Raw genomic sequence first — 23,831 nt, 5'->3', positions numbered from 1 at the left:
ATTTTGGATGCTCCTTTACAGTCTGATGTGTTGTTTGGTTCACCTGTGGAAGCAGTTTTAAAGAAAATGGAGGACAAAGCTAAGTCTATGCAAACTGTTAAAGATTTTTTGCAGGTACAGCCACCGAAGTTTAGTAGAAATTGGCCTGCTAAAGGGTGGACATATCCTGCTTATGATTCACAGTCTAGGGGTAGGTCTAGACGTGGTAGGGGCAGGGCTCAAGGTTCTTTTAGGCCTAGAACAGGGAGTTCACCTGCTCAGACTTCTGGTGAGGGCAGGGGTCAGTCCTTTCGTAAACAGACTCAATGACCTGCCTTTTCAGCTGCCAGTAGATTCTCGTCTGGCAGCTCCTTTAGGAGGACGACTGTCTCTTTTCAAAGAAAATTGGGATTTAATTACTCAAGACAGATGGGTGTTGGACATCATTCACCACGGTTACAGATTTTATTTCCATACAATGCCCCCTTTCAAAGGCATGCCAGACGTTCCTCCTCCACAAAGAAAAGAGGCTCACAAGCAAGTTTCCCAGTTACTCCAAATGGGGGCCATTCAGCCAGTCCCTGTATCAGAAAGGGGTCTAGGATTTTATTCTCGCATGTTCCTAGTACCAAAGAAGGGGAACACGTGGAGACCGATTTTGGATTTATCTCTCCTCAACACTTATCTGGACATTCCCAAGTTCAAGATGTTGACGTTACAACAGCTTTTACCCCTGCTGGGCAAAGATCACTGGATGGTAACTTTAGATCTCAAGGAAGCTTACCTTCATGTGCCTATCAGGCTAAGTTACAGGAAGTATCTGCGGTTTCGAACTGGAGATTCTCATTATCAGTTCTCTGCATTGCCCTTTGGCTTATCTACTGCGCCCAGAGTATTCACAAAGGTTCTGGCTCCAGTGATAGCTTACTTCAGGCTACAAGGAATTCAAATCTATCCTTATTTAGACGACTGCCTGATTCTGGCTCAAGAAAAGGAAGACCTTCTACAGCATCTGGAATATGTTATAGCAGTGCTAAGATGCCTAGGGTATTCTGTGAACGAAATAAAGTCCAGTCTAGTACCCTCTCAAGACATGTGCTTTCTGGGTGTGAGACTGAATACAGCAGCCCAGATGGCCTTTTAACCCCGGACAAACAAAAGAGTCTATCATTTTACTTCCATCAACTATCTCATCAGTCCGTGCTGACTGCAAAGACAGTCCTTCAAGCATTAGGGTTCATGGCATCTTGTATTCTGGTGCTTCCCAATGCCAAACTGCATATGAGGAAGTTACAATGGTATCTCAAAATGTATGGACACAGCACTGCCAGGATTTAGACACTGTCATTCGAATAATACCTTGCCTTCAAAGAGAATTTTTGTGGTGGGCTCAGGAATGTCACCTAAACAAGGGACTCTCTGTGACCCGGCCAGAGGCGAGTCAGATTTTAACGACAGATGCCTCGGACATTGCTTGGGGTGCTCATCTAAATGGAAAGTGGATACAAGACAAGTGGCCTGCCAGACTACAGCATCTACATATCAACATGAAGGAGATGTTAGCAGTCCAGTTCGCATTACTGGCTTTCAAGGAGTTACTTCTTCCAGGGCAGGTGTTGATTCTAACAGACAACACAACTGTCATGTGGTACATCAACAAACAAGGGGAACACATTCTTATCCTCTATGCGGGCAAGAAATGTTTTTAGGGGAGCCTGCGCTACGCTTGCACCTAACTCTTCAGGCAAGGTTTCTGCCAGGAGCACAGAACTCCTTAGCAGATGTGTTAAGCAGACAAATCATGGATCCCCACGAGTGGAAACTGGATCTTCATGTATTTCAGACATTGACAGTGTCATGGGGAACTCCAGACATAGATCTGTTCGCTTCTCCACTAAACCACCAGCTGCCACAGTTTTGCACAAAGGGGTTTCATCACACAGCTTGGAAAGTGGATGCTCTGTCTTTCAGTTGGACAAACCTTCATGTGTATGCCTTTCCACCTCTGCCTCTTCTTCCAAAGGTACTGTTAAAGGTCAGACAGGACAGGCCAAGGATGATTTTGATAGCTCCAGATTGGCCTCGGCAACACTGGTACCCACTACTACGGAGTCTGGTAAAGAAGCCTCCATGGCCTTTACCTTTGATTCCACATCTGTTATCCCAGAAAGACGGTCATCTGCTCAATGTCAAGCTTCACTCTCTTCATCTGACAGCCTGGCATATTCTGTGTTGAAACACAGCAGGTCTCAACTTCCTCAACAAGTTTTAAATGTGATTATGGAAGCCAGAAGACCTAGTACAAGGAAAGTGTACGCAGAAAAATGGAAGAGATTCTTATTTTGGAGTAAAGCAAAGAATTTGGAGATTTCTGAGCCTAATTTGAGTATGGCTCTTCAATATCTTACTGAGTTACTGGACAAGGGTCTGTCCTTCTCTTCCATTAAGATTCATGCTGCAGCAATCTCAGCTCACTATGATTGTGACCCACCATTGTTTTCGCATCCTTTGTTCAAGCAGTTTCTTAGAGGGCAAAGAATATAAGACCCCCACGTAGAGCTCCTACTCCTGCTTGGGATCTCAATTTTGTGTTGGAAAAACTTACTCTACAACCTTTTGAGCCTGCGGCTACTGCTGAATTGAAATATTTGTCATGGAAGACTGCTTTTTTGTTGGCTATTACTTCTGCAAGAAGGGTGTCTGAGTTGCAGGCCCTTATGGCAGTCGAGCCCTTTTGATTTTCCATAAGGATAGGGTATCATTACGCACTAATCCTTCCTTTATGCCTAAGGTGGTTTCTAGTGTGGCTTTAAACCAAACTATTCATTTGCCTACTTTTTATGCAGACCCCAAAATAAAGGGGAAAAGATTTTGCATACTTTAGATGTACACAGGCAATTGCGTTATTACTTAAGCAGGACTAAGGATTTTAGGCAGTCTCAGCAGTTGTTTGTTTCTTTTGCTTTGAATTCAGGGCAAGCCTGTGTCAAAACAAACTATTTCTAGGTGGATTGGCCTTTGCATTGCATTTTGTTATTCCCATCATGGCAAGGAGATTCCAGCTGGGATTAGGCCTCATTCCACTAGGGCTACTGCCACTTCAACAGCATTTCTACGGGGGGGTGGCAACTAAGGATATTTTGGAGGCAGCTACTTGGAGTTCAGTGCATACTTTCTCTAAGCATTATCACCTTCCTATCTACTCTAAGTCTAGGGCTGGTTTTGCCACAGCTGTTTTGCAAGGCATGTTGTCAGCTCCTGCTTCTTTATGATTTGCCAGCCTCCCTTACCTCTGCTTTGGGATTCTACCCAATAGTAAGGACTGCAGCAATGGAAAACGAAGAACATAGTACAGTTTTGTACCTACCATAAATGTAGATGTTCGAGGATTCCATTGCTGCAGTCCAATTTACCCTCCCTCCTTCCCCTCTGTGTTTAGGGGTGGTTGTGTAGGTGAGTTTCCATGCTTATATTTTTGTATATGTTGTTCATGTTTTGGTGCAGGTATTTTGGGCCTTGTCTTTTTAGGGTCTTCTGACATCTGGGGCAAGAAAAGACTGAGGATATGACGCCGGTCATGCGCATTAGTACCCTGACGTACTGACGTCAGTCTAATGCGCCCTGGCCGACATCAGCCTTATACTCTGGTATTCGGGCCGACTGGATGCGGACTATACCCAATAGTAAGGACTGCAGCAATGGAATCCTCGAACATCTACATTTATGGTAGGTACAAAACTGTACTTTCTTCTCAGTTGGCCCTTAGGTCTACTCTACACAATTCCCCTTCCCGCTCATTCCACTCTTTTTGAAGAAAGCAAGCAGGTTGAGAAGCAAAGTGATCCTCATTGCACCCTTCTGGCCTTGACAAGTTTGGTTCCCCTTCCTGTGGCCTCATCTAATTCACCGTCCATGGATTCTGGACCCAGTTGCAGACCTGCTGTCTCACTCGCAGGGACTGGTGCATCCCAACCTTCAAAATCTCAAGCTTACAGCTTGGTTCCTCCAATTCCAGTAGTCGCCAGGCAGAATGATTTACCTTCCCCTGTATGAAAAATTCTACTGGCTTCCTACACAATTAACTCATTACAGCCCAGTGCACCTCTAGGCATTTCTGCAGTTAAGTCCTACTGACGCCTCTAGGCATCACACATCACTTGTTCATATTTGCATTAATAATTACAAAACCATACTTCGTACAAGGTATCAGAAGATTTCATCTTAAAGCATACATGATGGCAAACACAACTGTATTGATGTCTGACCTCTGTCTAATTTAGTTAGAGATATTGATTATTTGTATACTGTATTTCTGGTGTAATTTGTATTGTACTAATTTTAATATTTCTCTAAACATCTCAACGTTCAGGTAACACAGAAAGAGCTGCATAGCCTCATATGAAAGCCCACAGCTGTGTGAAGAAAATCATGCTGCTATTATGTGTCTTGCTTGAATAGTTACTGATATCTCATAAGCTGTGTGTGCAACATTACAAAGTTAATATTCAATGCCTTTATTTTGGCTTACAAAATCCAGTTTAAAGCATCAAACTAAATGAATGCCACTAAAGTAAAGATTAATTTGTCCTGAATAATTTGCAATTTACAGTTTTCTTGTAATACTTATGGCTCCAGAGATATGAATATTTGTTTGAACTGTAAGGTGATGACTTCATTTTTTTAAAGGCTCAAGCCTCACCTACTGGGGTTTAAAATACACACTCAAGAGAGCTGTACTGGAGTGAATGAGTTAAGGTCCAGTTAGCTGCCATTTCTAATTTTCATAATGGTTTCGAGGACCTTCCTCTAATTTTACATAGATTATGTAAAGTGTTCCTCAAAGGAGTTCTGTGATTAAAGCCTCCGTTTGAAGACCCTTTAGTCCCCAGGGTTCTGACCTTGGTTTTACAGTCCCTGGTGTTTCTGCCTTTTGAACAACAGCTACATGTCACTTAAAATTTCTCTCATGGAAAACTGTTTTTCTGATAGCCATTACCTCCACCAGATGAATTTCTGAGATTCAAGCCTTATGCTCAAAACCCCCTTATTTGTTTTTTCATAAGGATAGAGTTTCACTCAGAACCAACACATCCTTTCTTCCAAAGGTGGTTTCAGAATTCATTATTAATCAACCCATTGACTTGCCCGTTTTCTTTTAAAGTTTTTCCAAAAGTGAATATTGCTTACACTTGTTGGATGTTCACAGACAGTTAACATTTCTACTCAGCAGAACTAAAAAATTTAGAAAATCAGACCAGTTGTTTGTATCTTTTTCTGGCTCAATTTTAGGAAAATCTATTTCAAAGGTTACCTTGTCAAAATGGCTAAGAGACTGTATTACTTACATTTATAATAACAAGAATATCAAATTGCGCCTGTTAATGAGCATTCCACCAGATCAATGGCCACTTCAGCTGTTTTCCATTCCAAGACTTCCATGGATGAGATATGTTCAGCAGCAACATGGGCTACTTCACATACCTTTATCACTCATTACAAATTGTATCTAGTCTCCAGGGGAAGAACTTCCTTTGGTTCTATGGTTCTCAGGAATATTCTTCCATAAGGCCACCTGGGACCTAAAGTAGCTGAGGACTCTGTTGCAAGGGTCAAGGGTAGATGAAGACTGACAACATCAGATAAAGAAGTTATGTACTTACCATGATGTTCCATCTGTGTTGTCGATCTTCATCTGTCCTTAACACCTCACCCTCCTTCCCCCCCCCCTGTAGATTTACTGGAGGTTTGGAAGCTTGTTCTGGCTTCTTTATCAGGGTTGACCTTGGACATGGCTTCTTCCTTGGTTTTAAATTCCTCTGTCTTGCTATGTGGCCACAAACTCGATCTGAGGTAATATGGAGAGGGGTATTGTGGGTAGAGTCTTAGCTCGAGAGTTTTTGGCTGGCGCAAGCTGTGTAACAGACGAGACAGTTCTGAGGATAGGAACCAAGTACCCATGGGTCAAGGATAGTTGAAGATCGACAACACAGATGAAACACTATGATAAGTACATATAATCCAAACATTCTCCCGCTCTTTCCTCAGTATCCCTCCATAAAATAAAAATGTCATCAAGGTTAATAGACATAGAGTCTAAAGGATTTATTAAACTGGTGGTTGAATAAATATCTACATTCCCACTGGGCCATTACCACTTTATCAAAAGGGGAGTCAACTGGAGGACCCACAGCTACTCTACTTTTTTGTAGGAAATACTGTCCCTCAAACATGGTGCAGTTATATTTCAGAAAATCAGTTCAAGAAATTATTTGTGGGTTAATTGTATCCTGTGACATTTCGTTAGACATTAGGAATTCAGCAAACCCCACTATGCCCAATTCCTGGGGAATAACCGTGCATAAGTCTTTTACGTCAATGGTGATAAATATATCCTCAGCATTAAATTCCAAGTTGTTTATTTTGTTAAGGAAGTCCCAGGACTCCTTGCATATATAAACTTCCTCCCTTATTAGATGTTTTATTTTTTCACCCACAAACTTGGCAACAGGCACTTGCAATTGAATTTCTCACATTGACTATATGTCGCTTCGGAGGATTAATGACGTTTTTATGGATTTTCAGAGCCCATGATCAGAAATTTGGAAAAAAGAGAACTTTATTGGCAGTTGCATATGAATGCTTGCAACTGGCCTGGACTGAATGAGCACTGCTCCATTAGTTCCATACTGAAACGCAAAGCACTAACTAGATAGTATTAATTTTACATTACTTAGAAGCTTAAACATGCACATTCATTTTTAGAAATAATGTATATATACATAGCTTTTGAGTTCAACTTATTTAAGTTACATTCTAAATTCTTTCTAAATTAATCATAATTTTAACATTTAAATGCATTTCTAAATATTTTCATTTAAACTAATTGACATCTTAAATTTTGTAAAGCTGCTTGTTTACACTTTGTGCTTGAAATTTTAAGATTTTAACTACTCTAACAAGCATTCTCTGTAGGTATGGTTTTGTTGGATCAGGTGATCTAATTTGTATTGTAAAGGGCAGTTTCAGGTTTTAAGTCATGTCTGAAGAAGTTTTTTAAATTAATAAGAAACAAAAGAGCTTATTGTAGATAAAGTGATTTAGCGGCCCAGCTGTTCGGCAATACATTTTTTGTTTTCAACAGTTTAAGTAATTTGTCTGGATTTGGGCTTGGTTCGACTCCAAGGATGTTGGAGCTGTCCCTGCCCCTCAGGGCTTCAGCATTGGACAGCTCAGTACTGACCCCCCCTTCAAGGCAGGGATCTGGGCAGGGTCGGGGTATGGTAGCAGCTGGTGCTTCAGTGCTGGTGCAGCCAGCTACGACTTCTCCTTTTCCTTCCGCCTTTGATGTAGTAGAAATTGTCTTCTCTCATCTGAGAGATATGGCTACTCTTTCTTCTTTGGATCCTACAGTCCTGCTGCCATCAGATCCAAGCTGTGATCCTCCCAGACCTATTACTCAGGGTCAGCTGGCCCTGTCAAGCATCCATCCAGACTGTCCCCCTTGAGGACTTTCCCCTCTCTTCAGACACCTCTCCAGAACATAGGTCTGAGGAGGTCCCCATAAGAGAATGTACAAGAAAAGGCACATAGACTCCCCCTAGGAGTCAATCACAGATGACACTTACCTTGATGAAGGTGAGGGGTCCCCATGGTCTCCACCAGATTATGTCTCCTTTGGAGACATCTTAGATATCCTCAGGAAGAAAGGTGGATGGTCCTCTGATACCCCTTTCCAGGAGTCTGTTTTCCTAGAAGGTTTTGGGTCCAGCTCATCTACATCTTGGGTGACTTCCTCGACTGATGAGCTTATAGATCTAGTCTCTTTCGTCAGGCGTGTAAGGAACCGGATATTGCAGAACCCATCCTCTGTCATCCTGATAAGGTCCTTGCCCCTCCTAAGGACAGGCCTCACTGGAGCAAAGGGGTGCCCGTTGTAGCAGCATGCACAAAGGAATAGTTTGGTGAGCAGAGCTCCTATATCCATCACCCTAACAGAGAGTCTAGGGTGTTGGACAGATTTGGAAAGTGTGTTTATGCCTCAGTGACCTTTGCCTTATGGTCACTGAATTACTTGGCACATTTCACTAGGCTCCAAAGGGATTTGAGTAAAGAGCTTTCTATATCCCTTTCTGAGTCCATGTCTGAGGAGGACCACAAGAAGCTGACTTCCCAGCTGGCCACTTATCTGTTCATCTCTAATGCTTCCATAAAGTTAATTTCCCATGCAGCTGAGGGTACCTCATAGGCAGTGGGTTCAGGCCTAACCATTAGAAGACATACCTGGATGCACTTGTGAGACTTTGCGGAGCCCTTCAAGTCTTCTTTCATCAGAGTTCCATTTGATGGATTGTCCTTGTTTGATCCCACTGTGAAGGAAATGCTTTCCCGGAGTAAGCAGGATAGAAAAACCTTGTTTGCCATATTGATTTGTTTCTTTACCCCTCAGAGATCCTTTTCCAGGAATCAGTGAAGAGGTAGGAAAATGTGGTTCTGTAAGTGCCAGGGTTCTTTCTAAGACTCACATGGAGGATATTTCCCCCAGGGCCAGAGGGGTGAGTTCAAATGGAAGATGGCATCCTCATACCAGAGGAGGCCCACAGAATCAGGGTTTGTGAAACTCCTTCTTGGATAAATCCTTTCAGCATTCCTGAAAGGTTGCTCACCTCTGAAGGCAGTTGGGGGGCACTTGTCTCTGCACCCAGATGCCTCGGTATTAATCACAAAAGATACTTGGGTGTGAAAAATCATATTCAGAGGTTACTTCATACCATTTTTTGCAAATTCCCCCAAACAAAAAGAAAAGGCCCCCTGACATTCCACCCAGTTAGAGGGAGGCAGCAGCTCTAGAAGTTCAAAAGCTGGTATACAAAAGAGCCATTTAGGAGGTCCCACCAGATCAGAGATTGTTTTTAGTGCAAAAGAAAACAGGGGACCTAAGACCAATTTTGGACCTCAGCAATCTAAATCAATTTGTAAAGAAATCAAAGTTCCAAATGTTCACGGTTTGGTCCATTCTGTCATTTCTGTGCAAGGATGATTGGATGTGCTTCATCAGTCTTCAGGATGCATACTATCACATCAAGATGAACTGACAATCCCGAAGATTTCTGTGCTTTTGGCTGGGGGCAGTCACTATCAGTTTAGAGCCCTGCCCTTTGGTCACACACATCCCCAGGGTGTTTACCAAATGTTTGCCAGCAGTAGCAGCTCACTTGAGACTGCTAGGATTCTGAGTGTTTCCCTACCTAGATGACTGGCTCCTCACCACCGTGAGCAGACATCTCTTTGAGAAATCCAGGGACTACTTGCTCCAGTTATGTCAATCCCTGGGCATCTCAGTAACCTTTGCATGTCACATCTTCAACCGCTTCAGAGTCTGGAGTTCATACTTGCTCATTTGGACACAGTCAGTCAGATAGTCTCCCCACTGAACAGAGTGCTGACCATCAAGAGTCAAGTGGAACAAGTTATCTAGCACTTTTCTGCCCCAGCCAGACTTATTCTTCAGACCTTAGTGTCAGTGGCAAAAGCTATAACCTTGGCTCCTGTGGCTCATTTTTATATGCAAATTGTGCAATGGTCTCTAGCTGTTCAGTGGTCAATTTTTTGCCATCCCTTGTCTTTAACAGTCAAGCTCATTCAAGTATGCAAAGACTACCTATATTAGTTGATTCAGTTGGATGATGTTTCTCAGGGCTGTCCATTTATTTCTTCCATACCCAGTAGCCACGGTTACCAAGGACACTTCCCATCTGGGGTGGGGGGATTTTTTTTGGAAGGATGGTCCAAGGCACATGGTCCCCAGGAGTGACCAATTCACACATCAGTGTCCTAGAGATGAGAGCATTGCAGGCCTTCCAGAATGCCCTTCCCATTGGGACTATTGTGATTCAAGCCGAAAACATATCTGTGGTTTGATACATCAACAAACAGGGTGGAACCTGATTTTATCTCCTTTGTTTAGAGGCAGTGAGAATGTGGCAGTGGGTGATCTCCTCCAACCACTTTCTTATGGGAATGCACATACCTGGGAAATCCAACCTGCTAGCAGATAAACTCAGCAGGTCTATTCTGATGCCTCATGAGTGGTCTATTAATAAGTTAGTAACAGAGAGGATTTTCCATTGATGGGGTCAGTCTTGCTGTGATCTGTTTGCTTCTCCCAACAACAAGTGTAGCAGGTTCTTTGCCCAGACCATCCCCCCGGAGAGTCACCAAGAGATGATGTACTCCACATTTAGCCCTCCGGTCTCCATTACACTTATCCTCCAATACCTCTAATTCCCAAATTCTTGCAGAAGGCACTTCAGTTGAAGAGCACAGTTATCCTGATTGCCCTGTTTTGGCCCCGAATTGTGTGGTTCCCCTTTACTTTGGTCTCACCTTCACTATCCACCTTGGATACTAGACCTCAGTCCAGACCATGTCTATCATCCATTGGGGATGGAACACACAAAAATTTCAGGCCTCAAGTTGACCACATGGTTTCTCCAATTCCACTGATGGTTAGATAGCCCAGGCTTTCCTCCCCAATCTGACAAATATTTCTGTGATCTTAGAAATCTACAAAAGTAAATGGAAGAGATTATCTGTTTGGGCTGTACAGAGGGGAATTGTACCCCTTTACTGCCCCCATTTCTGCTGTTCTGGAGTTTTTAACATCTGTTTTTTAAGAAAGGGATAGTTTCTCTACTATTAAAGTGCAATTGACAGCGATATCTAATTTTCATTCAGGGGAAAATTCTTCCTCTTTAACTTCATCAAAATTGTGCAAGGCTTTACTGAAAGGTATCTTTTTGCTTAGACACCCAGTGAAGAATCCTATACCTCACTGGGACTTAACAATGGTGCTGCAAGCTTTAACTCAGTGTCCTTTTGAACCATCGGCTAGAAATGACTTAACTTTTTTATCCAGGAAAACTGCTTTTCTTGTGGCCATTACATCTGCTAGGTGAGTATCGAAGCTTCAGTCTTTGTCTTCCAAATCCACATTTTTGATCTTCCAGAAAGGGAGTTACCTTACGAACCAGTCCATACTTCTTGCCTGAAGTAGCCTCAGAAGCTAATATTAATCAAGCCATTAATTTGTCTGTTTTCTTTCCCAACTTGGCTAATAAAGGTGAACACATGCTTCATCTCTTGGATGTACATAGGCAACTTTGTTTTTATCTACATAGAACAAAAGACTTCTTAAAGTTAGGTCAATTATTTATAGTCAACAACAGACCCCTAAAGCACACTCTACCACAGCCATGGCTACATCATCAGCATTTTGGTCCAGAACTACTTGGTCTAATGCCCATACTTTTATTGCTCATTACAAATTGGAAGCAGGGCTGATTTGGTTCTGTAGTACTCTAGAATATATAGCTGGGGATTCTGTCCCATCAGTTGAGGAAGAATGAAAAGGACAACATCAAATATTAGTTATGCACTCACCATAACTATTCATCTGTGTTGTCCATTTTCATTCTTCCTCAACTTCCCACCCTTCTTCCCTATCCCTTTAACTCCTGGAGTAACCTTATGGTTGTTGTAGAACTTCTGTTCCAGGTTTGAGCCCCCAGACTTTCTCTACTTGTCTTCCTTTTGTGTTAGCCTGCAGTTAGTTCTTTATATTGCTTATTGGGCAGCAAACTCGATCTGAGGTATTGCAAGGTAACTGGGACATTATGGGTAAAGGGAGGAGCTCCAGAGTTGGATTCAAGAGTATAGTAAATGCGACTGAGCTGGATTCAAGGTCGGATCTGAGACCCATCATTTGAGGAAGAGTGAAAATTGACAACACAGATGCATGGTTGTGGTGAGTACATAACTTTAATTTCCCTCCTGTCCTACAAGACATGCTTTCTTAGGGAGTAATAGAAAACTTTCCTCCTTCCCAAAGAGGAAAACATTTTTATTCAAGAATGTTTCTAGTGCCAAAGAAAGAAAATGCCTTGAGACCAGTTCTGGACCTTTGTTTCCTAAACCAGTTTCTGATGGTGAGGGGTGGAAGGTTGGCATAATGGTTAAGGTGTTTACCTTACAGACACAAGGTGCAGAGTTTGATTCTCACATGGGGTAATTGGCTAGGCTTAAAATGGCCCACAAGGGCATTTAGCCTAGTACTAACCTATGAACCTATGAACCACGCTCAAAATTCTTTCCTACATAATCTCTTACTCCTGCTTTCTCATTTCGTTTTTTTTTGGTAACTCTAGATTTAAAAAATGCTTTTCATTACATCCCTGTCTGTTCAGACTTCAGATGTTCCTTAAGGTTTTATGTGCCTGGATCACATCATCAGTTCTGTGCCTTAACCTTTGGGCTAGCCACTACTCGAAGAGTGTTCACAAAAAGCCTAGCTCCAGTTATAATGCATTGCAGGATACAGGATATCTGCATTTTTGCATATTTAGATGACTTGCTTATCTTTGCAGAATATATTTCAAAGTGTCAGGATTCTCTCACTTGGGTGACAGACCTCCTGTGCAGGGTGGGATTCCAAGAGAACATTCAAAGCTCTTTTTTAACTCCTTCACACAGGATTGTTTTCTTGGAGTGTCTGCTAGACACCTCAGTACAAACAGCTTTTCTTCCACAGCAAAAAAAAAAAAAAAAGATTTATGTCTAGGTCTTTTTCACGGGGGTTCCACGCAGACTTTGGTCACTATGAGTAAATAGTCCTGGATCATACCTATCAACCTCTTAGAGCAAGAAATCTGGACACAGCCATAAATAAAAGTAGGACAGAAGCCCGAAAGTAGAGACAGTTTTTAAATATTGCTGTTACAAACTTAGAAAGTTGATAGAATAACAGGTTTTGCATTAGCATGAATTTTCTGAAGGGTATGAAGTCTGAAGCTCAAATGTCTGTCATTATTTTCTAACTTTAGTCTTTAATGATTTGCCACTAATTTGCCAGAAAACCACAATTTTATGAAAAGCGGACCAAAAATTTGAGACAAAAATCTGGACATTCTACGAAAGTCTGTACAGTTGAGAGATATGGTCTGGATTCTGTCTCGTGGCATCTATGATTCTCATGATGCCTCTGGCAAAACTCCACTTGAGAAATATACAGTGCTATCTGAAGTCTCTCTGGCCCCAGCACCAACAGCCAGTATCTTTTCAGGTTCCAGTTATAGGATTTGTAAGAAGAGAAATCATGGGAACCCCAGGTCCACTGCAAGTTGTTATGGACCATACCTGAATGATATGGTACATAAACAAATAAGGGGGGACTAGGTCTTTTCCCCTAAGCAGACTAGCCAATTTAACATGGGCTATAGCTCTATAGCATAGTCTCACTCTACAGGCTTCCACAATTCCGTCAGAGCAAAATTGTGTGTCAGATAAGCTGAGCAGGACAAATGCAGACCTTCTTGAATGCAAACTAGAACTGGGGGTCTTCAAGATTTGATCCATCTGTGTGGAGTTCCTCGGGTAGACCCTTTTGCCTCCTGTCTGAACAATCAGCTGGAAAAATTCTATTTCAGGATTCCATGCAAGAATATCCATTGAAGGCGAAAAGCCGAGGTACCAGTTATAATAAAAAAAGTTGAACAGCTTTTTACCAGCGTTTTTCTGCTTCTGAAGTTTTTTTTTTATTTTTATTTTTTTATTTTTATATTGGCTACAAAAGGTTTTTCCATGCAAGAAGGCCTGGAAAACAGATGTCTTTTCTTTCTCTTGGACAGAAGTGTTCCTGAATCATTTTCTACCCTTTCCACTGATATTCAAAAGATTCAGAAGGAATCCCCCAAGATCATTGTGGTGATTCCCTTCTGGCCCAGGCAACATTGGTTCTCCCGTCTTTAGAAATTGGCCAGAGGCAATTACCACAAGCTTCCTCATAGACTGCATCTATTCACACAAGAACAGGGGTGTTTGATTACATACTGACCTGAAACCACTTCAGCTGACTGCCTGAATGATAGGGTCCTAATTCCTTTTAGGCACTTATTTACTGAGTATGTGCAGCAGGTACTAATGGAGGCAGAAAAGCCTGCTACTAGAAAGTCATATATTAGCAAATTGGAAAGGTTTTCTAGTTGTGCCAACAGCATAACTGGCACTGATTCATTTCAGCATGTCTACACATAGATTCCCTTGTTTTGTGGCATTCCCATGTCAAAATGTTTTTAAAAAGGATATTGCATAAGAGACTTTCAAGAAAACTGGAGGCTCTTTCTTGAGATCTTTAATTTTGTGTTAGAGAAACTACCTCTTGCTCTATTTGAACCAGCTCATCTGGCTGACTTGAGATTCTTAACGTGGAAAACAGTTTTACTGGTTGCTCTGACCTCTGCAAGAGGATTATCTGAGTTGCAAGATCTTATGTTGGGTCAGCATTATCTGATTTTCCACAGGAATGGGTTAAATAATACTTTTATCCCTAAAGTGACACCCAAGTTTACTTTAAGCCAAACTGTAAATCTCCCTGTGTTCTTTCCTGAACCCCAAAACAAGGGAGAAAGGATATTTCGTACCTTGGATGTCCACAGACAATTCAGATACTGTCTTGACAGCACAAAATCTTTCAGAACTTCTGATTAGTTTTTCATTTCTTGTGAAGGTAAGAAGACGGAACAACCTGTGTCAGAGCATACTGTTTCCCAAATGGCTGTCTCAGGCTGTTACCTTTTGTTATTCCCACTACAACAAAACTATTCCAGACAGAGTCAAGGCTCATTCTTCCAGGACCCTGGGTTCATCTATGACTTTTTGGAAAGGGATGACTTCTAGAAGTATTTTAGAAACAGTAATAGTAGCTTGGTCTTATGTACATATTTTTACAAAGCATTTCAAGCTAGATTCCTTCTTTGAGTCTAGGTTAGCCAAGAAAGGTCAGACCGTTCTCCAGGGGCTCTTAAACTCACTCCTTCCACCTCACAGTTGTTCTAAGCTATGGTAGTCTACCCACATAACTTAGGCTACTGCAGCAGTAAACAATACGAAGAACATAGAGTAATTGTTTTAAGTAACTTGCCATAACAGTAGATGTCCAAACGATCACTGTTGCAGTAGACACTTCCTTCCTCCATCCCTTTTTTGGGCTGTGTTTTTTTTGCCAAAGTGTGTATGTTTATTTTGTGTTGCTCCTAGGAATATCCTCTCAGGACTCAGCTTCTCAGTCTCAATTGGCATGAAAGCTCAAAAGAGCTTGGCACCCAAACCTGTATTTTAGTCAGCTCAGCATGAGCTGACTAAGTGTTTGGATACATGGAAGGTGCCTTGAAGCTTTGGAAGCTTGCCAGCTGTTATATCCTATGCAGAATATAACCCATATGGCTTAGGCTACTTCACCAGTGATCATTTGAACATCTACTGTTATGCTAAGCTTACTTACACAATTGTACTTTCTTAGTTATGTCTTGTTTTCAAACAAAACCCCAGCCAAACTTGTCACCCTGTTCAATTCCTACTTCATTGATACCATAGCTAACCTAACTGCCACCTTTACTACAGTTATCACCACTACCACCAAGACAGCTGATGACCAAATCATGCCAGAAAACAATCCTACTCTCGACTCCAACCTAAAATTCTCCCCCATACCCACCACCACAATAAAAAAAAACATTTACTTAAGCTAAAACCTTGTACTCTGGCCCCTGACAATCTACCCCCACACTTCCTGCAGCTAGCTGCAAACTCTGTAGCTTATCCCATCAGCATACTCATTAACAGATCAGTTAAAGAATCCCTAGTCCCAGACATCTGCACAAAGGCGGCACCAGTACAGACATCAGAAACTTTCAGCCCATAGCAATTCTGTCACCCCTCTCTAAAATACTGGAAAAATACATCCATGCCCAACTCCTCAACCGCCTGCTTGAAAACCTAATTCTATCACCCATTCAGCATGGTTTCAGACCAGGACACACCACCACTACTGCCCTCCTCTCCTTCCTAGAAACAGTTAATCAGGCACAGGATTCTGGAAAAATAATCGCTTCTGTTTTCTCCAAAGCTTTTGATACCATTTCCCACACCACCTTCCTCTCCAAACTATCCACCCTTCACATTTCCCCACCTACCGTACAGTGATTTAATAGCTCTCTCTCCAATAGGCAGCAATCAACCAAATGGCGACAATCTTACTCTCCCTTCCTCAATACTTCCACAGGGTTACCCCAAGGCTCCATACTTGGTCATCTCTTATTTAGCATCTTTATTAACAACTTTCACTCTACTCTCCCACAGTGCTCAGTAATCCACTATGCTGACAACTCTACAGTAATATGCACTGAAAATTCCAGCTCTGAACTCCAGCAGATCAACCAGAATGCCCTCACCTCTACTGAATCTTGGATGCTTAACAACCATCTTGCCCTAAATCTGAAAAAAACTCTAGTAGTACTTTTTATCCGTAAGAAAACCGCTTCTCTAGATAAAAAAACTCTTCACTATACCAGCCCACGACAATACCACTATAGAAGTTGTCCAACACACTAAACTACTAGGCAATATTATAGATGAAAACCTTAACTTTGACCTACACATAAACAATAACATCATAAAACACACCAAAAGCTCTGTATGCTCTATAGGCGCCAACACTTTCTTAGCCTCTCTACTAGACAAACCCTTGCAACCACCTTTTTATTACCCTGTCTCCTTTATGGTGCCCCTCTCCCCACTAATATCCAAAATTCTACAAAATCCAAACTTGAAATGTGTTACAACAGAATAGCCAAATTTGCCACCAAGATCAAATTCTCATTCCACCACTGTAACTCACTGAAACAATTAGGCTGGCTGGAACTCCCCCACCATTTCTCATTCACCCAACTAACTACAGTGCAGAAAATAATCTACAGACCCACAGACTATCCTGCTGTCTCGACACTACTCACCCAATACCAACCCAGCAGGCAACTAAGATCTGAAAATTATCTACTTTTAAAAGTAGAAAAGCCCATCTTACCTGCTGGTCATCTCCTCTATTCCTTCACTTTTGTCAAACTATGGAACTCACTTCCACCTACTGTAAGAAACACTGGCAACACCACAACATCACCACCTTCAAACAAATACTGAAAAATCATCTCATCTCTTCCTGGCTATGTACCTGCTCTATAACCTAACCTCCTCCTTCTCCTTATATGATAACTAAACTCCTATGCTTTTCGCTACTGCTGACTGATGATATTTTCTCCATAATTATTATTTTTTTTTATTACTTGTTGTTACTGGTACAATAATGCTGATTAATATATCTCTGTTATACCTCTCTGATTGAATTCATCTGGCAACCAACAAAATTCCTGCATTCTGTACATATTACTGTAATCACTATCTGTAACACTGTATCTACTTATGTACCAATTAATGTTTAATATTTTCTGTATCTATGTGCTTGTCGGAGCTTTTCTTCCCAGGCCTCTATTGAAAATGGGCTCTTTTAGGCCCAGTGGACTTTCCTGGTAAACAAATGCAATAAGTAAAATAAATAAATGTCATCCTTACTGCATTTCATAGGCACCAGTTTAATTTACATTCCTCACTTATTTGCACATTTACTTGCAAGAGTGTGGGGATACATAGTTACCACTGACCAAAAGGGGTCTTAAGTCCCTGGATACTTAGAAATAGTCCTTGTTCACAAAGGCTGTATATAAAGTGGTTTGCCTTGGGATGGAAAAATTGAGATTTTTTACTAAACATGTTTCTTCAAAAAGTACCCAGATTCATTTTTATTTATCTATTTATTAACTAGACCAGACTCAGGAAGACTGGTTGAATGCATTGTGTTTTGACATTCTGAAGTAACCAGCAACATTGTCTGTCATGCTTCAACTTATGACATGGCTGTTTCAAGTCTTCCATTATTGCATTTGTCCTTCATTTTTAAGTACCCGTGTTTCATCTAGAAAGTCAGATACGTTTTTTTGCTCAGTAATACAGAAAAAAAAAATTGGTCTTATTTTCTGGTTTCATAATTTCCTATTTTCTTGTATGGATACATATACCATTTGCATAAAACCTTAGCACTTGCTATGTAAATTCAGGTAAGCTACCAAATCAAATGCACTACTTTGTTTAGATGAGTGACAGGAAAAATAGTTTTACTATTAAAACAGAGCCCCTGAGTAATAGTAGATAGGACATCAAAGTTGTGGTCTGTTGTGTACTAAGATTAGTTCTTGGAGAGCAAACCAGTCTGTTTTGTTTCTTGTCATTATGATATTTGATGATAGCAGTATGCATCATTTTGTTGCATAACTTACATGTATGTTCACCTAGGACTCTGTAACCCTGAGTGACAGTGCTGAAGGCTGGAGGTCCTGGCAGTCAGCATTTTGGATCCTTGACTGGTTTGCGGAGCTTCAGAGGGCAAGACATGCATATGACAAGTGGCAGTGTGGCTTAGCTTTTTATAATGTTGCTGTCCTTATCAGTGCTTTTCTAGTGTGATAAATAGAGTACAAACTACAGCCTGTCAAAGCTATATACCCTTTCTTCTTCCTCAGCCTGCTGCATGAGCAGGTGAGCAAACTCTGTAAGTCACACTTTATTTACAGTTAGATGAAAACTGTGAATAAGAGCAATGCTGTGTAAAGATTAACAAGGATTCTGTACCCTTTTGTGGTTATGTTTTTCCAATTTTTGTGTATATTTCGTCCTCCTTCTTGGCCAGTGGAGTGAAAACAGTAATAAAAGGATTCAAGTGATCATATGTCATGGTGGGGTCTATATCGGGTTCCTAATATAACAACAAAACAGCTAAAGATTGAATGGCCTAAAACGTGAAAATGCCGTTCATCGATGTGTTTTTGTGAGATTGTGGTACAGTGAAGATTGAAAAATTTGCCCTTTCCTCACTGTAGCGCGATCTTGGAGTTGGTATATATAATTAGCAGGGTGTGTGGGGGGCACAGCCCCCCACAAAAGCAACTTCGAGGTATGGCATTTCTGACTTTTAGGCCATTCGACATTTGGTCTTTTCGATGTTATAATATAGACCTTCTATATCACATCGCTGAATGACCCATTCAGCGAATGCCTCTTCACTGAACTTTATTTGTCGAAACCTCTACCTGTCAAATGATCATTTTAGTGTATTTTTAATCAGGAAAAATAACCACTGGGCCAACTACTGATCATCACAAAAATCACAGCTCAGGTGGGGGTTATACCAACTCAGAGATCACACTGCACTGGTGAAAAGGGCAAATTCCCAATGATGGCCCATTGTTTTTTTCCCTGGGGGAAAAAAACGCTAAAATGATCGTTTGATGGGTAGAGGTTTTGACAAATAAAGTTCGATGAAGAGGCATGCACTGAATAAGTCGCTCGACGATGTGATGTAGACCCGTCATGGTGAGTTGGTGTAGTGTGTAAAGAACTGCATATTAATTAATCTGAAATTGTTCTTTCTTTTGCAGAAAGCACAGATGATGAACAAATTGTCACTTATCATTGGGAGTTACTAAGAGGTCGTCTCCAAGAAAAGGAAATTCTGAATGATTCACCTGTTTTACGCTTGTTTAGTCTTCTGCCTGGCAATTACACATTCAGGTAAATAAACCAAGCTCTTTTGCAAGTCCTTTGGGGATAAATTAATGCCATTGTGGTGCTTACAGCTTTTTGTGTTGCATATTTTTAGTTTACAAGTTTGACATAGCAGCAGAGTGTGGCACATCACACCTTGTTGCATTTGCAAAGATTATGGAGGTTTGCCTGCCTGTTAATGAAGAATTAGCTGAGTGTCTGTGATGCCACTGAAGATAAAGGAATTTGGGGCAGATAGATAATTAATGGTTTGCATTGTTACTTTATGATGCTGTAGAAAAATGCTTTATTTTATTTATATGTGAAGGCCTTTATGGCTCAAAGTATTTGTAATGTGATGAGAATGTTCTCAGTGCACTTGGTGCCAGGTTCTAATCCCATGTGTAGCCTACAGCAATACCACCCTGAATCTACCCAATCTTATCTAACCTTGGGACCTAAGCAGGGTCAAGCCAGGTTAGTACTTGGATAGGGGACCACCTAGGAATGTCAGGTGCTGTAGGCGAGCCTAAATTGTAAAAACTGTGTGGACCTTCTCAAAGCCTTGTCTGTCTTCACTGTGTCATATGAGTTACTGAGTGGCAAGCTCTGCCTTACGTACAGGGCCTCAACAGCCTCTGTACTGCCAGACCTACTGCGCATTCACTAGTCCGATGGTATCATAAACACCTGCTCAAGAGATCTTGTTTCTTTTGCAACATAAGTAGAACACATAGGAGGAATAGATATGTATCATAGAGAATACCACCTTTTTGGAATCATTCCGCCCACCCCCCAACTTCATTTAGCATCCTTATTCTTCATGGATACTTTTATTTTATATATATTTTTACATTTGTTTACCAGGAATGTTTAACTGGGTAATAAATACCCATTTTCAGTGGAGGCCTGGGGAGAAGAGCTCCAGGGAGTTAAGTAACATCAAACAGTAGCATAGCTGCAATTTATAAAAGCATAGCTACATAGTTTGACAGTGGAATACATAGGATACAATATAGAATAAGGAGACATCAGTGACATAAAAGAACAATAAATAAGGCAATAAGTATGTACAAAAGTATTAGACGTATAGTCTATTATGCTAGGAAATTAAAAATAAATACAAGTACCCCCCTAAGAATGGGGAAGTGTTGAAATGTACAGATAGATAATACAATGAGTGGTTAGTTGAATGTGAAGTATTTTATGATGTCCCGAAACACAGGAAAAAAATAGACTTACTTCCACAGTAAGATTTAATGAATAAAACTGTAAAATCTGGTTAAGCCCTATCATTCGTATGGCATTCAAAGCATGGACTTCATCAAAACCTTGGTTTTTTACCTATGTTTTTTGATGTGCTTCATTGACATTTTTTGATTGTATAAGGTTGTTAGTTTTGCTATGCCAGTGTGGGGAAGGGTGCATTGACTACTTTAATTTCAAATACTAGTAGAAAGAAGTACAGGAACACCATTTCTGTTGTAAAAGAAGTCCAGGAAGTCAATTTCTAAGTCTTGTTATTGACTTTCATCACTGCCCCATGAGTCTGCTATTTGCATCACTGAGACACACTAGCATTTCCGATGCCAGTACCACTTAATACATCTTGTTTGTTTGGATGCTGTCTGTCAGATGGTTCTGTATGTGCATTTGGATTCATCACCTCCCAACGAAAACAGTGTATTCTGTTGTGTTGTAGCTATACTTGGAAACAGTATTAAGAAGACAAAGAAAGGTACTCCTGCCTTTACTGTATTTTGTAGTGCCACAAAAAATGAAGGTCTTAGTCATCATATCTGTTTTTGTCTTTTTTTATTCTATGATGTGGCTGTTGGATCTTATTTTTAATTTATTTTGGTATAAGAGATGCATATGGAATGGGGGCAAATGCAAGAAGTACAGCATGATGTTAAGGCACTGGGCTACAAATTCTGATTTATTTAGTTTATATTTGTTTACCGGTAAAATCCAACTGGGATAAGATCCGTTTTCAGTGGCGGTCCGTTGAGAAAAGCTCCACATACAAAGATTATACAAAAACTCATACAAGATATTATACAAAAAAATATATACAAGACATACAGTACACCAGATGTTACATTATGTGCTATTATACCTGACATTTGTATTATACAATCATCTGATATAATTCCTTATTGTAGTGTAGACATTGTAGTTTCATAAAGTAAGCTGAGGAAAGGATTGTAGGGGGAAACTGGATAGAAAAAGATGAGGTTAGAGATTATCTAAACATGAGAAAGGGCATAGATTATGATGTGATCAGGGAAGAAAAAGTATGACCAGAAGTTATTAAAACTAGTTAGCCTGGAGTAGTACAGGAACAAAGCCAGGTGTCATTAAGATAATTTTTAAGAATCTTTTTGAATGGGTTGGTATTTGTGTTAATTCTGATGCTGCGAGATAGTGAATTCCACTTTGTTGCTACATGATGAGAAAATAGCGAGTCCCCTGCCGTATTAGTGGATTTGGACACCTGTAGTAGAGATTTATTTGTTGAACGAAGACTTCTATTTGTGGTATGGAACTGAAGAATATTTAGAAGGGCATGTTTTTTTTTAAGGTTGATATACTAGTTTGTGAGCTAAGGTTAATTGGTTATAGGATAGAAGTTTTGGGAGTTCTAACCAGGAGAGTTTTTTAAAGGAGTGACAGTGGTGGGTATGATGTGGGCAATCAGTTGCAAATTTATCTATTTTATTGTAGCATGTTTCAAGTTTAAATCTGTCTTTTTAAGGTTGGTGGGAATTGGGGAAGCATACAGAAGTGTTGATATAAGATTGGTTCTAGCAATGGCAATCTGTAAAGAGTAACCATTTTTGTGAACTTTCTTAATTGTTTGTGCTATATGTAGGTCAAATCTTAGGTTGTTATCTATTATTATACCTAGTAGTCTTGTTTGTGAATTGGCATTAATTTTAGTATTATTCCTAGCTGTAATGTAGAAGGTGCTGGGGGGATCCTGTGGGTTGGAAGATAATGCGTTTTGTTTTATTGGGGTTGAGTATGAGCTGAGGTTTAGAGAGCCATAGCTCAGTATCTGAGAATGATTTTTGGATTATATCATGGAGGTATTACAGGTTATTAGCGGCACATATAAGCATTGTGTCATCTGCATATTGGATAGTTGAAGCCAGTGGAAGCACTATGGAGGTTGTAAAAGTACTGAAGAGTAGCATCCCAAGAACTGAGCCTTGAGGTACTGCTAGTGTGACGGGTACTCCTAGTGTAACGGGAAGAGGGTGGGATAGGACATTAAGCCATTTTACAGATTGTTGACGGTCCTGTAGATAGCTTCAGAACCATTGAAGTGCAGAGGGGATGAGGTTCAATTTGGAGAGTGTATTTAATAGATTGGGGTGGGAGACCATATCAAATGCCTTGGACATGTCTAGACAGACAGCAGAGACTATTTTACCATTGTTTCTGAGTTGGTTGATGGTATTGATGAAACTGAGGAGTGCAGTTGTGGTACTATGATGGGGCCTGAAACCATGCTGACATGTTGCTAACATGTTGTTGAAGTTAAGATAATGAATCAGTTGCGAATGGATACATATTTCGAGGAGTATAGCTAGTGGAGAGAGAATAGTGATTGGTCTGTAATTGGTCAGCTCTGGAATTTCTGCCTTTGTGTAAGGGGATAATGTGTGCGATTTTCCATATTGCTGGGACATGTTCTGCTATGTACCTATTAATAAGGATCGACACTGGATAAGATATGGCTTCAGCTGCTAGTTTTAAATATTTAACTGGTAACTTGTCAGCTGCTATTGAAAAGGGTTTAAGCATTTTCAGTAGTTTCTTAATGGTAGCTGTGGGAACAGGCTGAAAGGAGAAGGAGTTATGGAGAATGATCTTTGGCCGATAGGTATTTGAATCCTGGATTTGCCCCTTACATATTGGGTAGCTCTTTTTTATGAATAGAAAAAGCTTTATGTATTGAGTAACAGCAAGACAATACACAAAATGCAGTACGTAGTACAGTGCATGCAGTAACATTATTACATAGTCATTTGTATGCATTTTATAGCAGGAAGGATGTGTATGAATACTTCTTACAGTTAGTTTAAGCAAAGCATTAAATTTGAAAAAAAGGTACATATTTATGTTTAACACGGAGTCTGTTATCTCTTTCTTTGTATCACTGCTGTATTTTGTAATGGCCTCTGATTATATGCACTTTTCATGGTGTGCAGTGTTTTTCTTATGTCATGCTCTTCCCATTTGGCTCAGACTTTTGCTCACTTATTCCTTAGTAATGTATGTTCCCTCTGTGATCTTTGTCTTTCGCCCATAGTCTGCTGTTTGCTGCTGCATTTTGTTTCCCTAGTGTGCAGATTGTTAAG

General features: G+C 40.6%; 1 protein-coding gene and 1 pseudogene across 1 annotated transcript in view; both read left to right on the top strand.

Moving 5' to 3' along the window:
* The window catches only part of KIAA0319 (KIAA0319 ortholog), a 2,335,945-nt gene that overhangs the window by 1,086,007 nt on the left and 1,226,107 nt on the right, over positions 1 to 23,831 (top strand). Inside the window, exon 7 of the mRNA XM_044065978.1 lies at positions 19,356 to 19,488. Within this exon, the coding sequence (XP_043921913.1) occupies positions 19,356 to 19,488 (133 nt within the window). The remainder of the gene's footprint in view (positions 1 to 19,355; positions 19,489 to 23,831) is intronic.
* LOC122797340 lies at positions 19,869 to 19,987 on the top strand (annotated as a pseudogene).

The sequence above is a fragment of the Protopterus annectens genome, chromosome 3.part0, assembly GCF_019279795.1.
Source record: "Protopterus annectens isolate FY-2018-M chromosome 3.part0, PAN1.0, whole genome shotgun sequence".
Classification (NCBI taxonomy): domain Eukaryota; kingdom Metazoa; phylum Chordata; order Ceratodontiformes; family Protopteridae; genus Protopterus; species Protopterus annectens.
The sequence above is the reverse complement of the archived record's forward strand: the minus strand, read 5'-3'. Positions and strand labels throughout refer to the sequence as shown.